Source organism: Microplitis demolitor, chromosome 2 (genome assembly GCF_026212275.2).
Source record: "Microplitis demolitor isolate Queensland-Clemson2020A chromosome 2, iyMicDemo2.1a, whole genome shotgun sequence".
In the NCBI taxonomy this organism is placed as follows: Eukaryota; Metazoa; Arthropoda; class Insecta; order Hymenoptera; family Braconidae; genus Microplitis; species Microplitis demolitor.
In genome coordinates, this window is record NC_068546.1 from 22545412 (window position 1) to 22561908 (window position 16497).

Below are 16497 nucleotides of genomic sequence, written 5' to 3' on the forward strand. Positions count from 1 at the left end.
TGAGTTTAAATCCAAGGCAACTCAGCCACAAGTGTCATTTGTGACACATAAAGTACTGTCCCGTCAATCATTTTTTAATGATATTGAAAATCTTAAGTATGCTTACATGGAGCTGTGGGAAATGTGTCAAGATATTGGAAATTTTTACGGAGTTCCCATTTTGATTGCCATTTTCTGTTTCGCTGCAATAACTATTATTACTGTATACCTTATTATTTTGTCATTATTTAGCGTACTAACTCTGCATATTGAATGGCCAGTAGATATAACACGTTTGCTATGGATTATTTTTCTGTTCATTGTGTTAACTTCAAGTGTCACCAAAATAATGAAACAGGTATGGAAATTTTATAAAATAAATCTAGAAATCGCGAGCGTTTTGAAAATTTAATTCCTACTTCTTTTTACTTGGAATATTTTAAAAGATAATGAATGATGCTAAAAATTTTATTTTTATAAAAAAAAAATTCATTCAAATTTTCGGATCACGACCTTTGAGAACTCAAGTAACGATTTATCAAGTGAATTTTTAAAAATTTGAAAATTGTTTGTTTTCAGAGTAAAAAATTAGGGAGAACAATAAATTTACTAACGGATCAGAATCCAATGGATGAGAGAATAAAAACTAAAGTAAAAAAATTGATACTGTATTGATGTTGATAATTTATGTACTGAATTTAAATAAGAAATAATTTTTAAATTTCAGTTATCGAAATTTTCGAGTGACCTCCGAAGTTTGAAGATTGAAATAACTGCTTGCGATATTATACCTTTAGACCGTACTCTTCTAGGAATCGTGAGTCAAATTGATTATTTTTATTTCCTATTCTATAATTATCTGAAAAATTTTTTCTAGTTAATGTTTTTTTTTTTTTTTTTTTTTTTTTTTCAGATTACCGGCACAATTGCAACATATCTTATTATTAGCATACAATTTGCTCTTAATATGCCTAAAGATTCATAAAATAAAAATTGATTACAGTTTTTTATTACTGCGTGTCGTGTGCTTAATAGATATTTTATAGAATTAGAAATATTTCTATTCGATCTATTATTTAATTATTCAAAAGTTCGTGTGTACATTAACTAAATTGTAATTGACGTATTCTTCGGTATTTGTGCTTGTTATTGATTTTAAGAAATCTAAATTGTCATTAACAATAGTATAAAATTTAATAAAAAAGAAATTGGAAAATGTGTTCATTTCCAGCCTTGACCGCAGCTTTTAAACAGAGTGTCAATAGTATTGCAAATGAAAAAAAAAGGCGGCAATTATCACGCGATAAACTAAAAGCCAGGTACTAAATTGGAAAACATTCTCGCGGTATCCATCAGTCATAATTGCGACACTGCAAAATAAACACGGTTTATTATATTTTTCCAATAAAATATGAACAAAATAATGGGACGAATAAAATTTGACAAGTTGAAGGAAGAATTTAATTTCAAAAGATATAATTCAGTGTGTTACCGTTATTTGACATTTATGTTATACATTTGGTTCAAAATAATAGGATTATTGCCGTGGAAAATGGAGACCGGATTATTTAATAAAATTCAAAAAGTCGAAAATAAAAATTTAAAATCAACTTTTTCATACGCAGGATCGTGTTATAATATTTTATTAGTTTTAGTTGTTGTTTCATTGAATATTTATATAATATACGATGTATTACCGGTGCAAGTTGATTCCCGCCTGACATTAAAAATAGCGCAACTAAAACTTTCATTCGTTTTATTACTGTGTACAAGTATAATACCATTTATTTATATTTTTCGGCAAAAATTGCTGATAAATGTTCTCAATCGGTTCGAAAATCTGGATAAACAATTGCATAAGTGTGCGGATTATAAAGCAGAAAATAATTTTACCAATTGTTTAATATTGACAATAAATTTTGTGTTGGCGTTTTGCATAATAATAATGAGGGAAATTTATTACATGTCATTGAAAAAAGTATTCATCATAAGTTTTTCATACTTTATCGGTAGTTTTGTGATAATACAGTATGCAATGTTACTAAATATGATAAAAACACGATTCAAAAGTATTAATTCAACACTTTTTAAACTGGGAACTTCTGAAAGCAAAATATCGCTATCGCGTGTGTCAGTTCTTGATGATATTGGAAAAATTAAACGCGCATACGTCGAGTTATGTGAAATGTCTGAAAATATTGCTAACTTTTATGGACTTGTCATGTTGATTGTCATTATCGTTTTCGTCGTTAGAAATTTATTTAATTTATATTACGCAATTTTAGTGTTAATTCAAATAGAAAAGGTCGACATTAAAATCCATTTATGTGCAGTTTTTTTTTCATGGAGTAGTTTTTTGTTCACAGTATTGGCAACTCAGGTCACAAAAACAATGAAACAGGTATGCGACATCATTAAATTATCACAAATGATAAAAATTTATTTACTTTTGCATTTTCATTATTTTCAGAACAAAAAAACCGCTAGAATTATAAATTTACTTATGGATCGATATGCAGCCGATGAAAAAATCAAAGATAAAGTAATACTTGATATTCTAATGACATCACTAATTAATGAATTTAATTTTGCAATAAGATCAATTTTTCTGATTACAGTTTGCGAAATTTTCAAGTAACCTCTGGCATTTGACTGTCGAATTCACCGTCTGTGATCTTATTCCACTGGATCGTACTCTTCTAGCAATGGTGAATTAAATTAAACTCAGTTTTCATTTTATAGATTTTTTAAAACATTTTTTTTCAGATTGCTGGTACAGTTGCAACGTATTTAGTTATCGCAGTACAATTTCGTATCAGTTCATTTCCTAATTCATTAAATAGCCTCTAGGTGAATCTGCAAATGTGCGTCTTTTTGTAGTTAACATTCTTTTCCAAAATCTATGCATTATGATGTCAAAAATTGGAAGTCAATTTCCAATGATTTTTTATTTAAATTCGAATTCATTTGGAGTTTCAGAGTTTTTTCAAAAATTTTTCCGAGTACGGAGTAAATAAGTTTTTTTTTTTTTTTTCAAAATTTTTACAAAGTAATATTTTTGATAATTAATTAATTAATAAATAATTAAATTAATCGCGTCTATTAATTAATCAGATGTAAATTTTAGAAATTAATTACATTTATTGTTACTGCTTGCATACACTTATATGTATATATCTATATATACTGCATGGAATCGATTTAAAGTGAAGTTAGTGAAAAATTGTTGCATGAGTTGAAAGTAAACATATATCGATTCACATATAAAATTATAAAAAGGCAAACAATCACGCGATCAAGTAAACACTCGGTTTTCATAAATCGATTACATTCAAACAGGTTTCATTTAATCTTTTAGCGTGACCACTTCAAAAGTTACCAGCCTGAAATTTTTGATTAAAAAAATAATAATCAACTATTAAAATAAATATGAATTATTTCTTATAAAAAAAAAAAAAAAAAAAAAAAAAAATAGTGATAAATTAAATATGTGATGAGTGATATATTAATAAAAGATAATGATTGATAATCATGTTAGCCCATTGGAGGAATTATTAATTAATTAAACGTCATGTGTGGAAAGCTACCACGGAATCCAGCAGAGAAATTAAGGACGACACGCATAAATATGTCCTCATTATAATTATAACGCAAATTCATGATATAATATATATGCACTAATATTTTATACATATTCATATCCATCTAGATGTATTGTTATATTTTTAAAAATAAAATTTTAATTAATTTTAGTTAAACTAAAGTGTAAAGTTTGACATTTCAAATATTCAAACGCGCAACAACAAAGTTTGTACTGTTTAATAATCGTATTTTGTAATTGTAACATTTAGTTTTGAGTTTTAAGTATTTACTGATGTAATGCAAGCGGCAGTCCGAAAATAATTACCATAAATTATCAATGGAATAAAAGCGCGCTCGCGTAAATAAGTCTCGAGGGAGGAAAATCACGTCAGTCATGTATTCAAAATTGATCTCTTGTTTGAGTATAATGAACGCGCAGATGATGGTAGACACGTGATGTTTAATAATATATTATATATATATAATTATTGTATATACATATTCATATAAATGTATGTACGTTTATATAGATCTCTGACGAAGTTAATTGCATTGTCACTCATGTTGATTCTGTTGAATGATTAAATTAAATTTTAAATTGAAATCATTAATTTTTAATCTTAGTATTGAAAAATTTATTAGGCCGATTTATTTTTAAATTCTTAACAAAATCTAGAAACTTTTAAATTTTACTGAGATTCTTAAATTGACATTTTGAAATCTTTTTGTTTTTTTTTTTTATTAAGAAATTTGAATTTTTTAAATTAATAAAAAAAAGTTCTTCATATTTTTAGTGAATTCAAAATTTTTTTCACGAATTATGTTTATAGTAAAATTAAAAATTTATAAAAAATGAAATTTTATTATCAAAAATATTTTAAATATTGGAATCAAATAATTATTTATTTATTATTTATTAAAATCTTTTAATTTCTCTTTCAATTTTTATCAGTACTGTCTATTTACTATCAAAGATTTAAAAAAAAAATATTTTAAAAGAAAAATCACATGAAATAAATCACAAATTTAGTCATCTAGAATATTCGTGAAAAGTAGAGCAGAGCTTCGACTTAAAAATAAAAAAAAGCGTTTCCAAACTCGCTAGTTTTTATTAACTAACCGAATGTTTTTCTATCTTTCCAAGTTTCTGGGGCAAAAGTTATATAGAATATCGACCAAATTCTTACATTCACTCACCCAAAACATTTTATCAAAACTAGAGCGGAAGCACAGAAAGTGGAGTAGAATCAGAACATTGACATTTGTTCAAAAATTTATGTAAGAGCAAACAATTTTCTTAATCGTAATTTTTTTATGAAAATACTCAGTAAAATTCATAATTTTATTTTCATACAACATAAATAATAAATAAAAAAAAAAAAAACTTTACCTTAGGGGTGCGAGATTGCAAGACGTCTCTTGAATTTCTGGCAACCGGAGGCATGATCACCAAACTTGTGTACTAAACATCTGACATCAATCAAAGTCACTCTAAGCTACACACATTTTTAGGACGTCAAGGACAAACTCTCGAGATTGATGGATTTATCAGTCACTCATAAAAGGAGCTTTCAAAACCGCGACACTTGAGGAAATAAATTAGTTGTGGTGTTGATCCATAAGCACGAAGCCATAGAATGACAGAAAAAAAATTTTTACAGCTTTATAAGAATTTAAATACATTCATCTCCAACGGTCGCTGCATCACTGGTTATTGCTGATGAATATTGCGTGTTGAATGTTTTCACGTAAATGCAAAATCTGGAATACATTTGAAGATTTACGGCTACCATCGATATAAACCACACCGCAGTATGCTGAAATAATAAACCGAACAAAAAACATAAAGATCTCCAGTTAAAGAGAGTTATAAAAGAGCTAAAATAGAAATTTAAAGTAAGATAATAAAAGTGGATTGGAAAAGATAAAGAAAGAGAAAGAAATTAAATGAAATAGTTAAAGGAAGTTAAATGCTGTATTTCTTTCGTCTCGTTTTGTATTATATCGTGTGTACTGAGCATCCAAGTAATTTATCTTCACTGGGGTGTCTCTGACTCTGTACTACTACTACTTCTAATACTACTACTACTACTACTACGACTACTAGTAATACTATTGCTTTGACCGTAAATGCAGAAAATCAGGGCAATAGAATTCCAGTGTAAACCCATCGTGAATTCTTTTATTCATCACATAACATCTGGACATTTATTTCCTTTACGAATTTATTTATAAATCTTAAATTAAAAACAAAAATAAATAAATAAATTATCAATTAAAAAACCTAACAAAATAATTCAATTAAAATTTTTATTAAATTGTTATCGTTAACATTTTATTTAAAAGTACTCGTGTAAAAATAAATTGTGGAAAACATTAATCACACAATATATGTATGAGGTGATGAAACATATATTTAATACACTTATTTTTTCGAGTAAATATTTAGATCAAGATTATAAAAAAATTCGGTCAATAAGACAGAATTATTGAGCATCTTAAAATTTTTCGGTCAATCTCTTGATGGATTGATGCCAGTGATGATAAACTAGATGTTTATATGACTGATTTTCTTTACTTTATTTTATAGTTACGAAGTGGAAATAAACATCAAGTGTCGAAATAAATTAAATTTCATTTATTGATTCTTAAATTAAATGTCAAAGTCATTGCACATGTCGTGGAATTTCAAATAACGCGAGTTACATTATTGCAGAAATCTATTGAATTTATTTCCGTAAAAATATTTCGCCGGAAATGGCCTGAAAAGACTAAATTTTACCAAAGTTTCACTGAAACTGACAAATTTTATTGGAAAAACCTGAAATTTGGCCGAAAACACTCGGAAATTTTATAATTCTTCATAAACAGACCGACAAATTGAGTCGGCCTATTTTCGGTTTTTTTTCAGACCTAATTGTCAGCCATTTTTCGGTCTATTTAATTTTCCGCCTTTATTTGGTCACATTTTGGCCAATAAAAAATTTCATATTTAGGCTTGAAATTTTTTAATTTCCATTATCATATAAAATAAACATAATTATTTAAAATAATGGCAAATATTAAGTGCCATAATATAAAATTTATTCAAGTGTCAAACTCACTCGAGTGTTACTTACGTATTTTAAAATAATAAAAATAATTTTTAATTAATTACGACAACTAAAATATTTATTCTGGGAAATTTCGTTATAGCAACGGATGTAATTTTCGCAGAGTAAATATTTCCATTGTGTGATATAAACATTTATTACAGAGATAACATTCCCACTGGTAAAATAATAATAATAATAATCATAACTCAGGTAAGTTATAAAAGTTAAAATGAATGGTTTATTCGTAATCGCGAGATGTTTATCTTGGATTAGACAGCCCACACACACAGAGTAACCTTGATTACTATTTTTGGTCGGGTCTGTTTAATTTCGGTTGGGCTTTAAGACTTTAATTACCGTTTATATTTACACGGCCCAGTAGATGATCCTTGTGACCTGGTACAGTGTAAGATACTGGGTAGGAGCTAAGAACAAGAGGGTATGCATCCTGAGGCGTTTATACGGCAGATGAGGTCGAGTTGATCCCAGCATTCCGGAGATTCCGTCTTCCCTACAGATCCTCTTACTGTTTCCCCTAAATTCCTGACATCGCACTCATTTTATCTCAAACATCCTGATATAACGCTAACTATAATGTTTCTAACTACGATATTAATTATTTATCTACATTTCCCTCAATTACATTGAACGTAATTTAATACTAATGCTAAAACATTACAGTGAAATTCCATTATTTTAAATTTAAACTCCGGATCAGAGTGAAATTTACTCCTAGAAGGATTTTATTTAAAAATTAAAACTCCGATTCGGAGTGGACGCGGATTTTAAAAATCCAGATCGCTCTGAATTCACTCCGCTAAAAAAATAAACTCCTGATTAAATAAAATATTGTACTAAGAAATAATTCTTGATATGATTGCGCGGGAAAAAAATACTGATTGGGCTATCGAAGAGCTGGATCAGCTGTAATCTTTGCATCAATCACAAATCATAGCTTACACATTTTATCAAACTCACATTCATCTTCTTCGTCGGGATATTTATTTCTCATCACCGCCAGCGGACAAGGAAAATCTTTTGGACAACCGGGGAGATTTACGATACGTTCTTGATGCATTAATAAAATACTCCGCTCTTTTAGGTCATTTTTTACGGATACTTTTTTTGTCTGCGCATCCTCAGCAGGTTCTTGTGCTGGTGACTTACATTCGTAGGAAATAAACGCTAAATTGCTTGCGAAAGCATCGATGAGACTTACTCTCCATAATCTGTCTTCGGATGAATTATACGAGTTATGAACGAGTGGGGTGGGGTCTCGAGCTAATCCCAAGAGAGATAAAACTTTTAGAAGTGTTCCCGAGTGTGTGAAGTAAGCCGATACTTTTAATCCATCATTAGTCCTGTAATAAATAATATATATTTGTTATATTTTATTACATATATATGTCATATAAATATTTTATAATTTTTAATTAAAATATTTTAATTTTAATTTTTAAATAAAAAAGCAAATAAAACAAAAGTACTTACTCTAAAAATTTGAACATGTCTCCGATAGCAGTACACGCATGTTGATATGTCAATGGATACCCATAGCCATCAATCCAATAATACTTAAGATCATGACTGAATTCCATAATCTGAAATTCATCTGGCGATAAAAGCTCGCACCAGGGAGATTTTGAATTCTCATGCCAAGCTGTCTCGAATGCGCACGTTGACCGAATTGATTTCGCTCTATCTATATATATATATATATATACAAATATCATACCAGATTAATCTAAATATATTTCATTACTCGAACTACTCAAGAGATTTAAATTAAGACAAATAATTACCGTAGTCAATGGTCACACCAAGACGGCTAGATAAATCATTCAATGCCTTGGTCATCACTTCTGAAGCTTTAAATTTTTCAACTTCTGAATAAGCTTCAGGATTATCATCAATATCTCGTAGCCATTTATCACACGCTTTGTAAAACTGTAAATTAATTACTGTAATAAATAACCAGCGATTAATTATAAATTATTAAAAAAATAATAATAATAAATACTCTTAATATACGATCTTTTTCTTCAGCCAATGGATATTCAACATCAAAACTACCATTTTTACCAAATAAACCTACAGTAAAATTACCAGCGCTCTCTTTGGTCCTTTGCTTTGACGTAAATTTAAACTAAAACAAATCAACCATAATTAATAATAATGATAATGATATTATTATAATATTTATTACTTTATAAGTACGATTGTCATATTTATCAGGCATCAATTCAGGAAATCTTGATTGATATCTTTCAGCAAGTCCTCGCATTTCAACGCCTCCTTCTTCAGCCAATGTCATTTCTTTATTTTTATCGATACTAAATTTCCAATTAGCTAAATTAATTAATTGTGTATCTGTCAGATTACAATTACCAGCATTACAATTTAATAAAATTTTATCACGCAATTCTACAAGTTGTTCCATTTCGTTCAATACCCCTTTACTTGGATACCTAGTCCCGTGTCTTATCAGCAGCCACATTTTTTTAGCTTCGCAACCTGATTCAAATATTTAAAATAAGTTATTAATGATTATAAATTTATTTTAACAATTAAATTACCTGGGAAATTAATTTCACTGTCGTCATAATTGGCGATGTAACGATACGGAGTCATCGAAGTCAGGCGACAATTAAAATCATCACTTTTGCTAGTACATTTTAAACTATCAACAGACAATGTCATGCTAAATGTCATACTTAAAAAAATAAATAAAAACTTGTAATTCATTTTAATGTTTCTGGCAGTTACTTAGGCCGCTGAATAATTTAAGATAATGGACGAGTTTTAAAACATCTGAGGTAGTTAAATAAATTACTAACCCGACGGTTATTTTCAAAGTTTTGAAGGTCGAGAGACAGACTTTTTCATTGTTGATCAGCTGATTCTATCGGGCGGTAAATTTGAACAGTGGGTAAAGTAAAATTTTTAACGAAATATCAGTTCATTTTGAAACTGCGCGCGCCATCTTTCGGCTGTCATGACTTATTACTGCATTGGCGAATGTACCCCAATTAATATAATTATCGACACAAATAATTTTTAATAAAATGATTAAATTTCAATTTTGAAATTTCGCGCCAAATTGGCGCTACTGCGCGTTGCTGTATTCAGCGTATTTTTGCTAAAGTTGGGAAGTTCGATAAATCGCAAAATCGATTGTTTTGTATCAACTGACGATTCGATAGCGTCAGTCAGTATCATCATCTCGACCATGGCAGTAGTAGTCCAGATCCTCTTTTGCGTTTAAATCGAAACCCAGTATTCTAGTGGCGTCATGTAAATATCCATAAAATTTTTTGCTCATAGTTATTGTTTAATTAAATTGTGTGCTGTTTGTAAAATTTAAATTATGCCAAGTGTCTGTGGTAGTGTAAAGTGTTGAGTGTTCAGTGCTAGTGTGGTGTTGCTGATGGCTGATGCTGATATCTTCCCAGTTCCTGAACCAATTCATCTGGCATCGTCTGGTGGGAAATAGCAGTTAAGTGACGTTTTTTTAGCTGAAATACACTTGGAGCAATTTAAATCAAATCTCCAAGTGTATTAGGACACCCTTCTGCATATTATTTCTCCGCCAAGGTTTGTTCAAACACTCAAGTGTTTTTTTTTAATATTCAAAATTTTTTTCTATCATATTCTGCCGCCATTTTCTTTTGACGAACGATTTAAAATTTTTCCCGTTTCTAATAATTTATTTTTTAAATATTTAAATTTACTGTGCAAGTAACGAGAATAATTAATAAAAATTCCGAATATATTTTATAGTCTGGGTACATTTCGGAAATGCTCTAGCTCTAGCGGACATGCGACATTATGAATTTTAAATAAATTCAAATAATGAAATTTGAAAAAAATGCGCGCATCGATTTTTCATCATAAAAAAAAATTTCAAGTAAATTTTGTTGGTATAGTTTTTTTATTAATACAAATATAAATTAAAATAATTACAATTAAAATTATCGACACTGTCAACTATAAAAAATATTTAATAATATTTTAACAAAATTCTCATATTATCAATAATTTTATTATCCAGATTATCAAAATTTATGTGTCGACTTCATTACTCTGCCAGCAAATAATCATTCTACAATTTTCGACATATTTAATTTATTTTTTTTAAATTTCGCTCCATTTTTTAATTAATAATTTTTTTGTTAATTTTGACAATTTTAAAATTATTATTGTTCCTGGCTGTATATTTTTCGATAATAAAACAAACGCTCGCACATATAAGTCCAATAATTAGAAAATAAAAAATAAATAGCAGTGATTCCAAATTAATAGGTTTGAATTCCGTATCTATTTTTTTATGAAACAACGAAGATTCAAGACTAGAAGTTAAATTACTATTTAATTTCAATAAAATTCCAGTATTTTCCAGCACCATGATAATGTAATCAAGTTTTTTTTTTAGTGGCCAATCGCGTCGAGTTACGAAAATTAAATAACTATTTCTTAGAGAATGTTTCGATAAATAATAATTTTTCAAAACATCTTTAGATAATTTTCTCTTTTCAAATTGTAATAAAAGTCCCAAATAATTCGTGACGCATGCGCCAAATTTGTCATTCAAAACACCATCAGCGCATTTTGAAATCGAGGTGACGTAAGATTTTGACTTCAGATTTTCGTCTTCAAGAAATACTTTAGTGACTTTAGTGACATAAATTTTCCCATAATAATTACTGTGTAAATCAATTAATAATTCGGCATTGTCTCTTAATTCGGATTTGGTTAGAAATTTCGATAAATGTCCTTGAAATGTCGCTTGAAGTATCAGAAAATACATAAAAATTACACTAAAAAATATACGAAGCGGCAGAGTATTTATTTTGGTATAAATAGAAGTCGCGATCCACAGTCGAATTATTTCGAAGACAGCAAATCCATGACCTCGAGGATAATTAGATTTATAAATGACAAAATACGTTATCAGTGAAATAATAATTGTTGCGGCGATCATTAAGGGTCCGTAAAAATTGTAAATTTTTTCCAGAGGTGTACGGAAACCGCGATTGTTTGAAAAAATTGAAAATCCGGAATAGACGACTGTGTAACTTGCTGATAATCCGAATAAGTGATTGTGGGACTTAACACACAGTGCGAAATCAGACGTTTTATTTTCTAGAAGGCTGTAAAAACCAGAGAGTTCCGAAATCGCGTCAGAAACTGCTGATCCATAGTCGAATTTTACAGATGAATTGAATGCTACTTTCAATGCACTTACTAACCGCGATTCGTGGTTTGAAAGCTTGTAGATTTTACTTTTGTCGGTTGCGTTTTCGAGTAAGTGAGATTTGGTTTCAGGAACACAGCATGCGATATTTATCGTTGCTTTGTCAAGACGTTTTGTTCGATCGAAATTGAAATCTCTGCAGATATTTTCTGTTAATAAAAAATTAAATTAATTTTAAAAAATTCAGGAATTCAAATATTTTTTTTTTCGGTAAATAGTAAAATTCTGTCAGACAAAATTGGATATATTTATTTTTATTATTATTGTAAATAAAAAATATACAATTACCTTTGTCGTATGGTCGACTAAAAATTGCCATGTAATTAAAATCTTCTGTTACTTCCTCAAAAATTTCCCACTGAGCAGGCGCAGAATTTGAATACGGATTGAAAGTATAAATAAATACTTTTTCTTGCGAATCAAAACAAATAAAATAACACTTCAATAAATCCATTTTCCACAATTTTTTAAAAATAATTTTCGCGCTAAGGCAGCCACTTTCAGTTTCACTCAGTACAAAAAATGGTGTCATGATATTCCACCACGGAGACTGTTTGAATACATGTAGAATTTTTGTAAGAACCGAATCTTGGGCAGCAACGACAAATAAGTCAACTTTGTTTTTCAATTTTAACTTCAAATCAGCTGATGAATTTTGTAAAATAACAGCAGTCTCCAAATCACGGATTGATTTAATTACATTTCGATCCGCATCGCCATTAATTACAACCGTTCTAAAGTCATTGCAAAATTTGAATACCCGCGCCTTTAAACAAAAATACATTAAATATTGATCAGAAAATCTAATACATACATATATATTTATGTAAAATATACATTGTCTTACCACAGTGTCTGTTAACTTTGAAAATTTATTCTCCGCTGGTTTTATGATCCATCCAGATGTTAATGCAACAAAAAATAACAAACATATTATTATTTTAATTAATTTATAGACTAACATTTTTAAGTTTTATATTTTCACTGCTTTCTTTGATTTGAATGAAAATTTCATTCTGTGCTGAAAAAAAAATAAATCCATATATAATTGCGCGCTGTCATGTTTTTCTGATGCTTCATAATTAATATTTCAAAAAACTAACAATATAATACCACTTAAAGCAATTAAATAGATTCTTATATAAATATAATTACGTACAATTAAATAACTTTATGCTGAATATCTACACTATGTACTTTTATCAATGATCGATTTCTTTTACAAACAATCGTGTCTGATGATTGCGTGTAACCGACCTAGTTAATTTAATAAATATAAATATAAATATAAAAAACTATTAAATTTATAATGATGGAAACAGACGAACGCAAAATGTTCAATAGAAAATTTGAAAAAAGAAAAAAAAATTCCCCTAAAAATTTTTTACTTGTAATTTTCGTTATTTTTTTTTTTTATTTATTGGAATCCACTTCCATTTTACAAAAATATATGAAAAGTAAATATATATATATATATATATATATATATATATATATATATATATATATTTATATTGAAAATTTGATGACATTAAGAAAAAAAAAATATTAAATTTATTTTAAATAATACCGCGAATTCAAATTTAAAAAAAGTTCCCGCGGTTTTATCGCGCGAGGTAAAAAAGGTTTAAAAAAAATAAAAGTTGTAACCTAAAAGTTTTGACAGCCGGCAGAATTTATTTGTAATCGCACTGACATTAGTTTCATATATATTTTCATATATATTATAATAATAAAAAATAATAATTAATTAAAATGGTTGTGAGAAAGTACGAAGAAGAGTTAAAATACTTAGAAAAAATAAATGATCATTGTTGGAAAATAAAAAAAGGCTTCCAGCCGAATATGAAGGTAAGAAAAATAATTTATCAATTAAATAAATAAAATTTGTACTTATTCATAAATTATTTTATAGGTCGAAGGAGTTTTCTATGTAAATAATACTCTAGAAAGACTGATGTTGGAGGAGCTACGTAATGCCTGTCGACCCGGAGCTGTCGGTGGTTTTTTACCCGGAGTAAAACAAATAGCAAACGTAGCAGCTTTGCCTGGAATTGTTGGAAGATCCGTTGGATTACCGGACGTACATTCAGGTTATGGATTTGCAATTGGAAATATGGCAGCTTTTGACATGGACGACCCAAAGTCCATAGTATCACCTGGAGGAGTAGGTTTCGACATCAACTGCGGAGTCCGTTTGCTGAGAACAAATTTATGGGAGCGAGATGTCGCGCCAGTTAAAGAACAAATTGCACAGAGTATGTTTGATCATATTCCTGTCGGTGTCGGGTCTAAAGGAATAATTCCCATGAAGGCACAAGATCTAGAAGAAGCTCTGGAGATGGGAATGGACTGGTCACTGCGCGAAGGTTACAGTTGGGCTGAGGACAAAGAACATTGCGAGGAATACGGGCGTATGTTGAATGCCGATCCATCAAAAGTATCTGACAGAGCTAAAAAACGAGGGCTACCCCAGCTGGGAACACTCGGCGCTGGTAATCACTACGCAGAAATCCAAGTAGTTGATGAAATTTACGACAAATCAGCAGCCTGCAAAATGGGAATCGAAGAAAAAGGTCAAGTTTGCGTGATGATTCACTCAGGAAGCCGTGGATTCGGCCACCAAGTAGCCACTGACGCCCTCGTCGCCATGGAGAAGGCGATGAAACGCGACAATATCGAAACAAATGACCGACAACTGGCCTGCGCTCACATTAAATCCCAAGAAGGTCAAGATTATTTGAAATCTATGGCAGCAGCCGCAAACTTCGCTTGGGTGAACCGCAGCTCCATGACTTTCCTCAGTCGCCAGGCCTTCGCCAAGCAGTTCCGCATGGCTCCAGACGACCTGGACATGCACGTAATCTACGACGTGTCTCACAACATCGCCAAAGTTGAAGAACATCTCGTGGATGGGAAACTGAAAACACTTCTGGTTCACAGGAAAGGTTCAACTCGCGCTTTTCCTCCTCATCATCCTCTCATACCCGTAGACTACCAGCTCACAGGGCAGCCGGTGCTCATCGGCGGGACCATGGGCACCTGCAGCTACGTACTGACCGGCACCGATCAAGGAATGCGCGAAACCTTTGGGTCCACTTGTCACGGCGCAGGTCGAGCTCTTTCTCGTGCCAAGTCCCGGAGAAATCTTGACTACCAAGACGTGCTAAATAAATTGGAGAGCATGGGGATTTCAATTCGCATCGCTTCTCCTAAGTTGGTCATGGAAGAAGCTCCAGAGTCATACAAAAACGTTACCGACGTCGTCAACACCTGTCACGCTGCTGGAATATCAAAGAAATGCATAAAGTTACGACCCATCGCTGTAATCAAGGGCTAATTAATAAATAAATTAATTACCCAGTACATTATTTATATACTTTTGTTAAAATTTCTACGTCATACTTAAATTTAAAACTGTAAATTATTTAACATCAATAAAATAAAATCATTTGTTAATAATAATGTTTTTTATTTTATTAAATAAATTATTTATTTATTTATTTATTATTTATTAATTTATTTTCATATTTTTTTTATTATAAGTAATGTACAATTTGTCTAATTTTTATTATGAAAAAGCTATTAGACTATTTTGACTTTGCACAGGAATTACATTCGCCGTAACATTTATTTATATTTATAATTAAATTTTTTAATTACTTATTTTACTATAATTATTTATTTATTTACTTTATTTATATATATATATTAGACAAGTCCTCCACTGACTAGAGATAGAAACACGAGGGAAAAGTAAAACTTTTCCGAGATAAGTAGATAGTGGAACGAAGACCGTCACCATGAATTACTAAATTCGATCATTCCCCAACACGCTTTTTATAATTAATTTTTTTTTTTTTAACTAATTAAGCACCTTCGCAGTATTAAACAAAAAATAAAAGCGTGTGAAAGATAAAATAAAATAAGAAATCTAATTAGTCACTGGAGGAAATGCGTTCCGAAATACACTGCCGACCAGTGAGGACGAAGTGGTCGGGAATGCATTCCTCTAAATTGGTAATTATTATTATTATTATTTATATATTTATATTTATAGTTATAGTTATAGTTATATTAAAAATAATTCGTATAAAAACATTTGTTTGTTTGTTTGTTTTTTTTTTTTTAAATACTAGCGAATTATGAGAGGTGATAGTCGGGTGAAGGTTCAGCAACAGATTCAGTTGTGAAAAGAGGGTTTGGAAACTCTGGAGGATGTGGCAGTGGTCCGGCAGTCTTTGGCTGACGTCTGTAGGCCATGAGCCAGCAGGATACGGCTATGGCGACGGCTACTAGAGCAAGCAGCGCTGTTATTACCAGTGCTATTATGAAACCGACCATTGATACGCAAATATCTTCAGCTCGCTGCGCTGCTGGTGCTGTAATTCAAAAATTTATTATTTATTATCGTATCCATATGACATAAAAAAATTATTGTTCATTTTTTCATGGCCAATTTATTACTTTTTATAGTAAATAGAATTATGTAAAATATTTTAAATAAATCGGCCATTTTGCGCCAAATCAGAGAGTAGTTAATTTTTTTTACTAAAATAAATTTATTAAATTTTTTAACGAATTATT

At 29.9% G+C, this 16497-nt stretch overlaps 5 protein-coding genes across 9 annotated transcripts in view; 2 read left to right on the forward strand and 3 right to left on the reverse strand.

The window, feature by feature from the left end:
• LOC103579774 (uncharacterized) overlaps window positions 1-5372 on the reverse strand; it is a 30644-nt gene extending 25272 nt beyond the window's left edge. Inside the window, exon 1 of the mRNA XM_008561291.1 lies at window positions 4952-5372. Within this exon, the coding sequence (XP_008559513.1) occupies window positions 4952-5005 (54 nt within the window). The 5' untranslated portion in view covers window positions 5006-5372. The remainder of the gene's footprint in view (window positions 1-4951) is intronic.
• LOC103579770 (uncharacterized) lies at window positions 152-982 on the forward strand. The gene is made up of 4 exons (XM_008561289.2): window positions 152-337; window positions 559-630; window positions 707-796; window positions 893-982. The coding sequence occupies exons 1-4, from the start codon at window positions 329-331 to the stop codon at window positions 962-964; spliced, it is 243 nt and encodes an 80-aa protein (XP_008559511.1). The 5' UTR covers window positions 152-328; the 3' UTR covers window positions 965-982.
• Window positions 5373-5892: 520 nt separating the features above from the next.
• On the reverse strand, window positions 5893-9544 carry LOC103579775 (multiple inositol polyphosphate phosphatase 1). Of its 2 annotated transcripts, XM_008561295.2 has the most exons (7): window positions 9233-9544; window positions 9054-9170; window positions 8863-9005; window positions 8677-8802; window positions 8459-8603; window positions 8148-8358; window positions 5893-8017 (listed from the first exon to the last, which is right to left on the reverse strand). In XM_008561295.2, exons 1-7 carry the CDS (start codon window positions 9399-9401, stop codon window positions 7606-7608), a joined length of 1323 nt encoding a protein of 440 aa, XP_008559517.1. In that variant the 5' UTR covers window positions 9402-9544; the 3' UTR covers window positions 5893-7605. The 2 variants fall into 2 exon arrangements, with proteins under 2 accessions (XP_008559517.1, XP_008559516.1); XM_008561294.2 differs by having other exon boundaries at window positions 8863-9170.
• A 4025-nt stretch (window positions 9545-13569) lies between these two features.
• LOC103579776 (RNA-splicing ligase RtcB homolog) lies at window positions 13570-15375 on the forward strand. The gene is made up of 2 exons (XM_008561296.2): window positions 13570-13761; window positions 13826-15375. The coding sequence occupies exons 1-2, from the start codon at window positions 13666-13668 to the stop codon at window positions 15248-15250; spliced, it is 1521 nt and encodes a 506-aa protein (XP_008559518.1). The 5' UTR covers window positions 13570-13665; the 3' UTR covers window positions 15251-15375.
• A 96-nt stretch (window positions 15376-15471) lies between these two features.
• The window catches only part of LOC103579777 (uncharacterized), a 64538-nt gene continuing 63512 nt past the window's right edge, over window positions 15472-16497 (reverse strand). For all 4 annotated transcript variants that reach the window (XM_053742822.1, XM_053742825.1, XM_053742824.1 and 1 more), the window contains one exon: window positions 15472-16292. In XM_053742822.1, the coding sequence (XP_053598797.1) occupies window positions 16054-16292 (239 nt within the window). In that variant the 3' untranslated portion in view covers window positions 15472-16053. The remainder of the gene's footprint in view (window positions 16293-16497) is intronic.

Coding starts and splice junctions, on each gene's coding strand:
- LOC103579770 (XM_008561289.2), top strand. Junction 631..706: donor ATGAGAGAATAAAAACTAAA/GTAAAAAAATTG, acceptor TTTAAATTTCAG/TTATCGAAATTTTCGAGTGA. Junction 797..892: donor ACCGTACTCTTCTAGGAATC/GTGAGTCAAATT, acceptor TTTTTTTTTCAG/ATTACCGGCACAATTGCAAC.
- LOC103579775 (XM_008561294.2), bottom strand. CDS start 9,401: ATGAATTACAAGTTTTTATTTATTTTTTTAAGTATGACATTTAGCATG. Junction 9,171..9,232: donor CAGTGAAATTAATTTCCCAG/GTAATTTAATTG, acceptor TATTTGAATCAG/GTTGCGAAGCTAAAAAAATG. Junction 8,803..8,862: donor ATGACAATCGTACTTATAAA/GTAATAAATATT, acceptor GATTTGTTTTAG/TTTAAATTTACGTCAAAGCA.
- LOC103579776 (XM_008561296.2), top strand. CDS start 13,666: ATGGTTGTGAGAAAGTACGAAGAAGAGTTAAAATACTTAGAAAAAATA. Junction 13,762..13,825: donor GCTTCCAGCCGAATATGAAG/GTAAGAAAAATA, acceptor ATTATTTTATAG/GTCGAAGGAGTTTTCTATGT.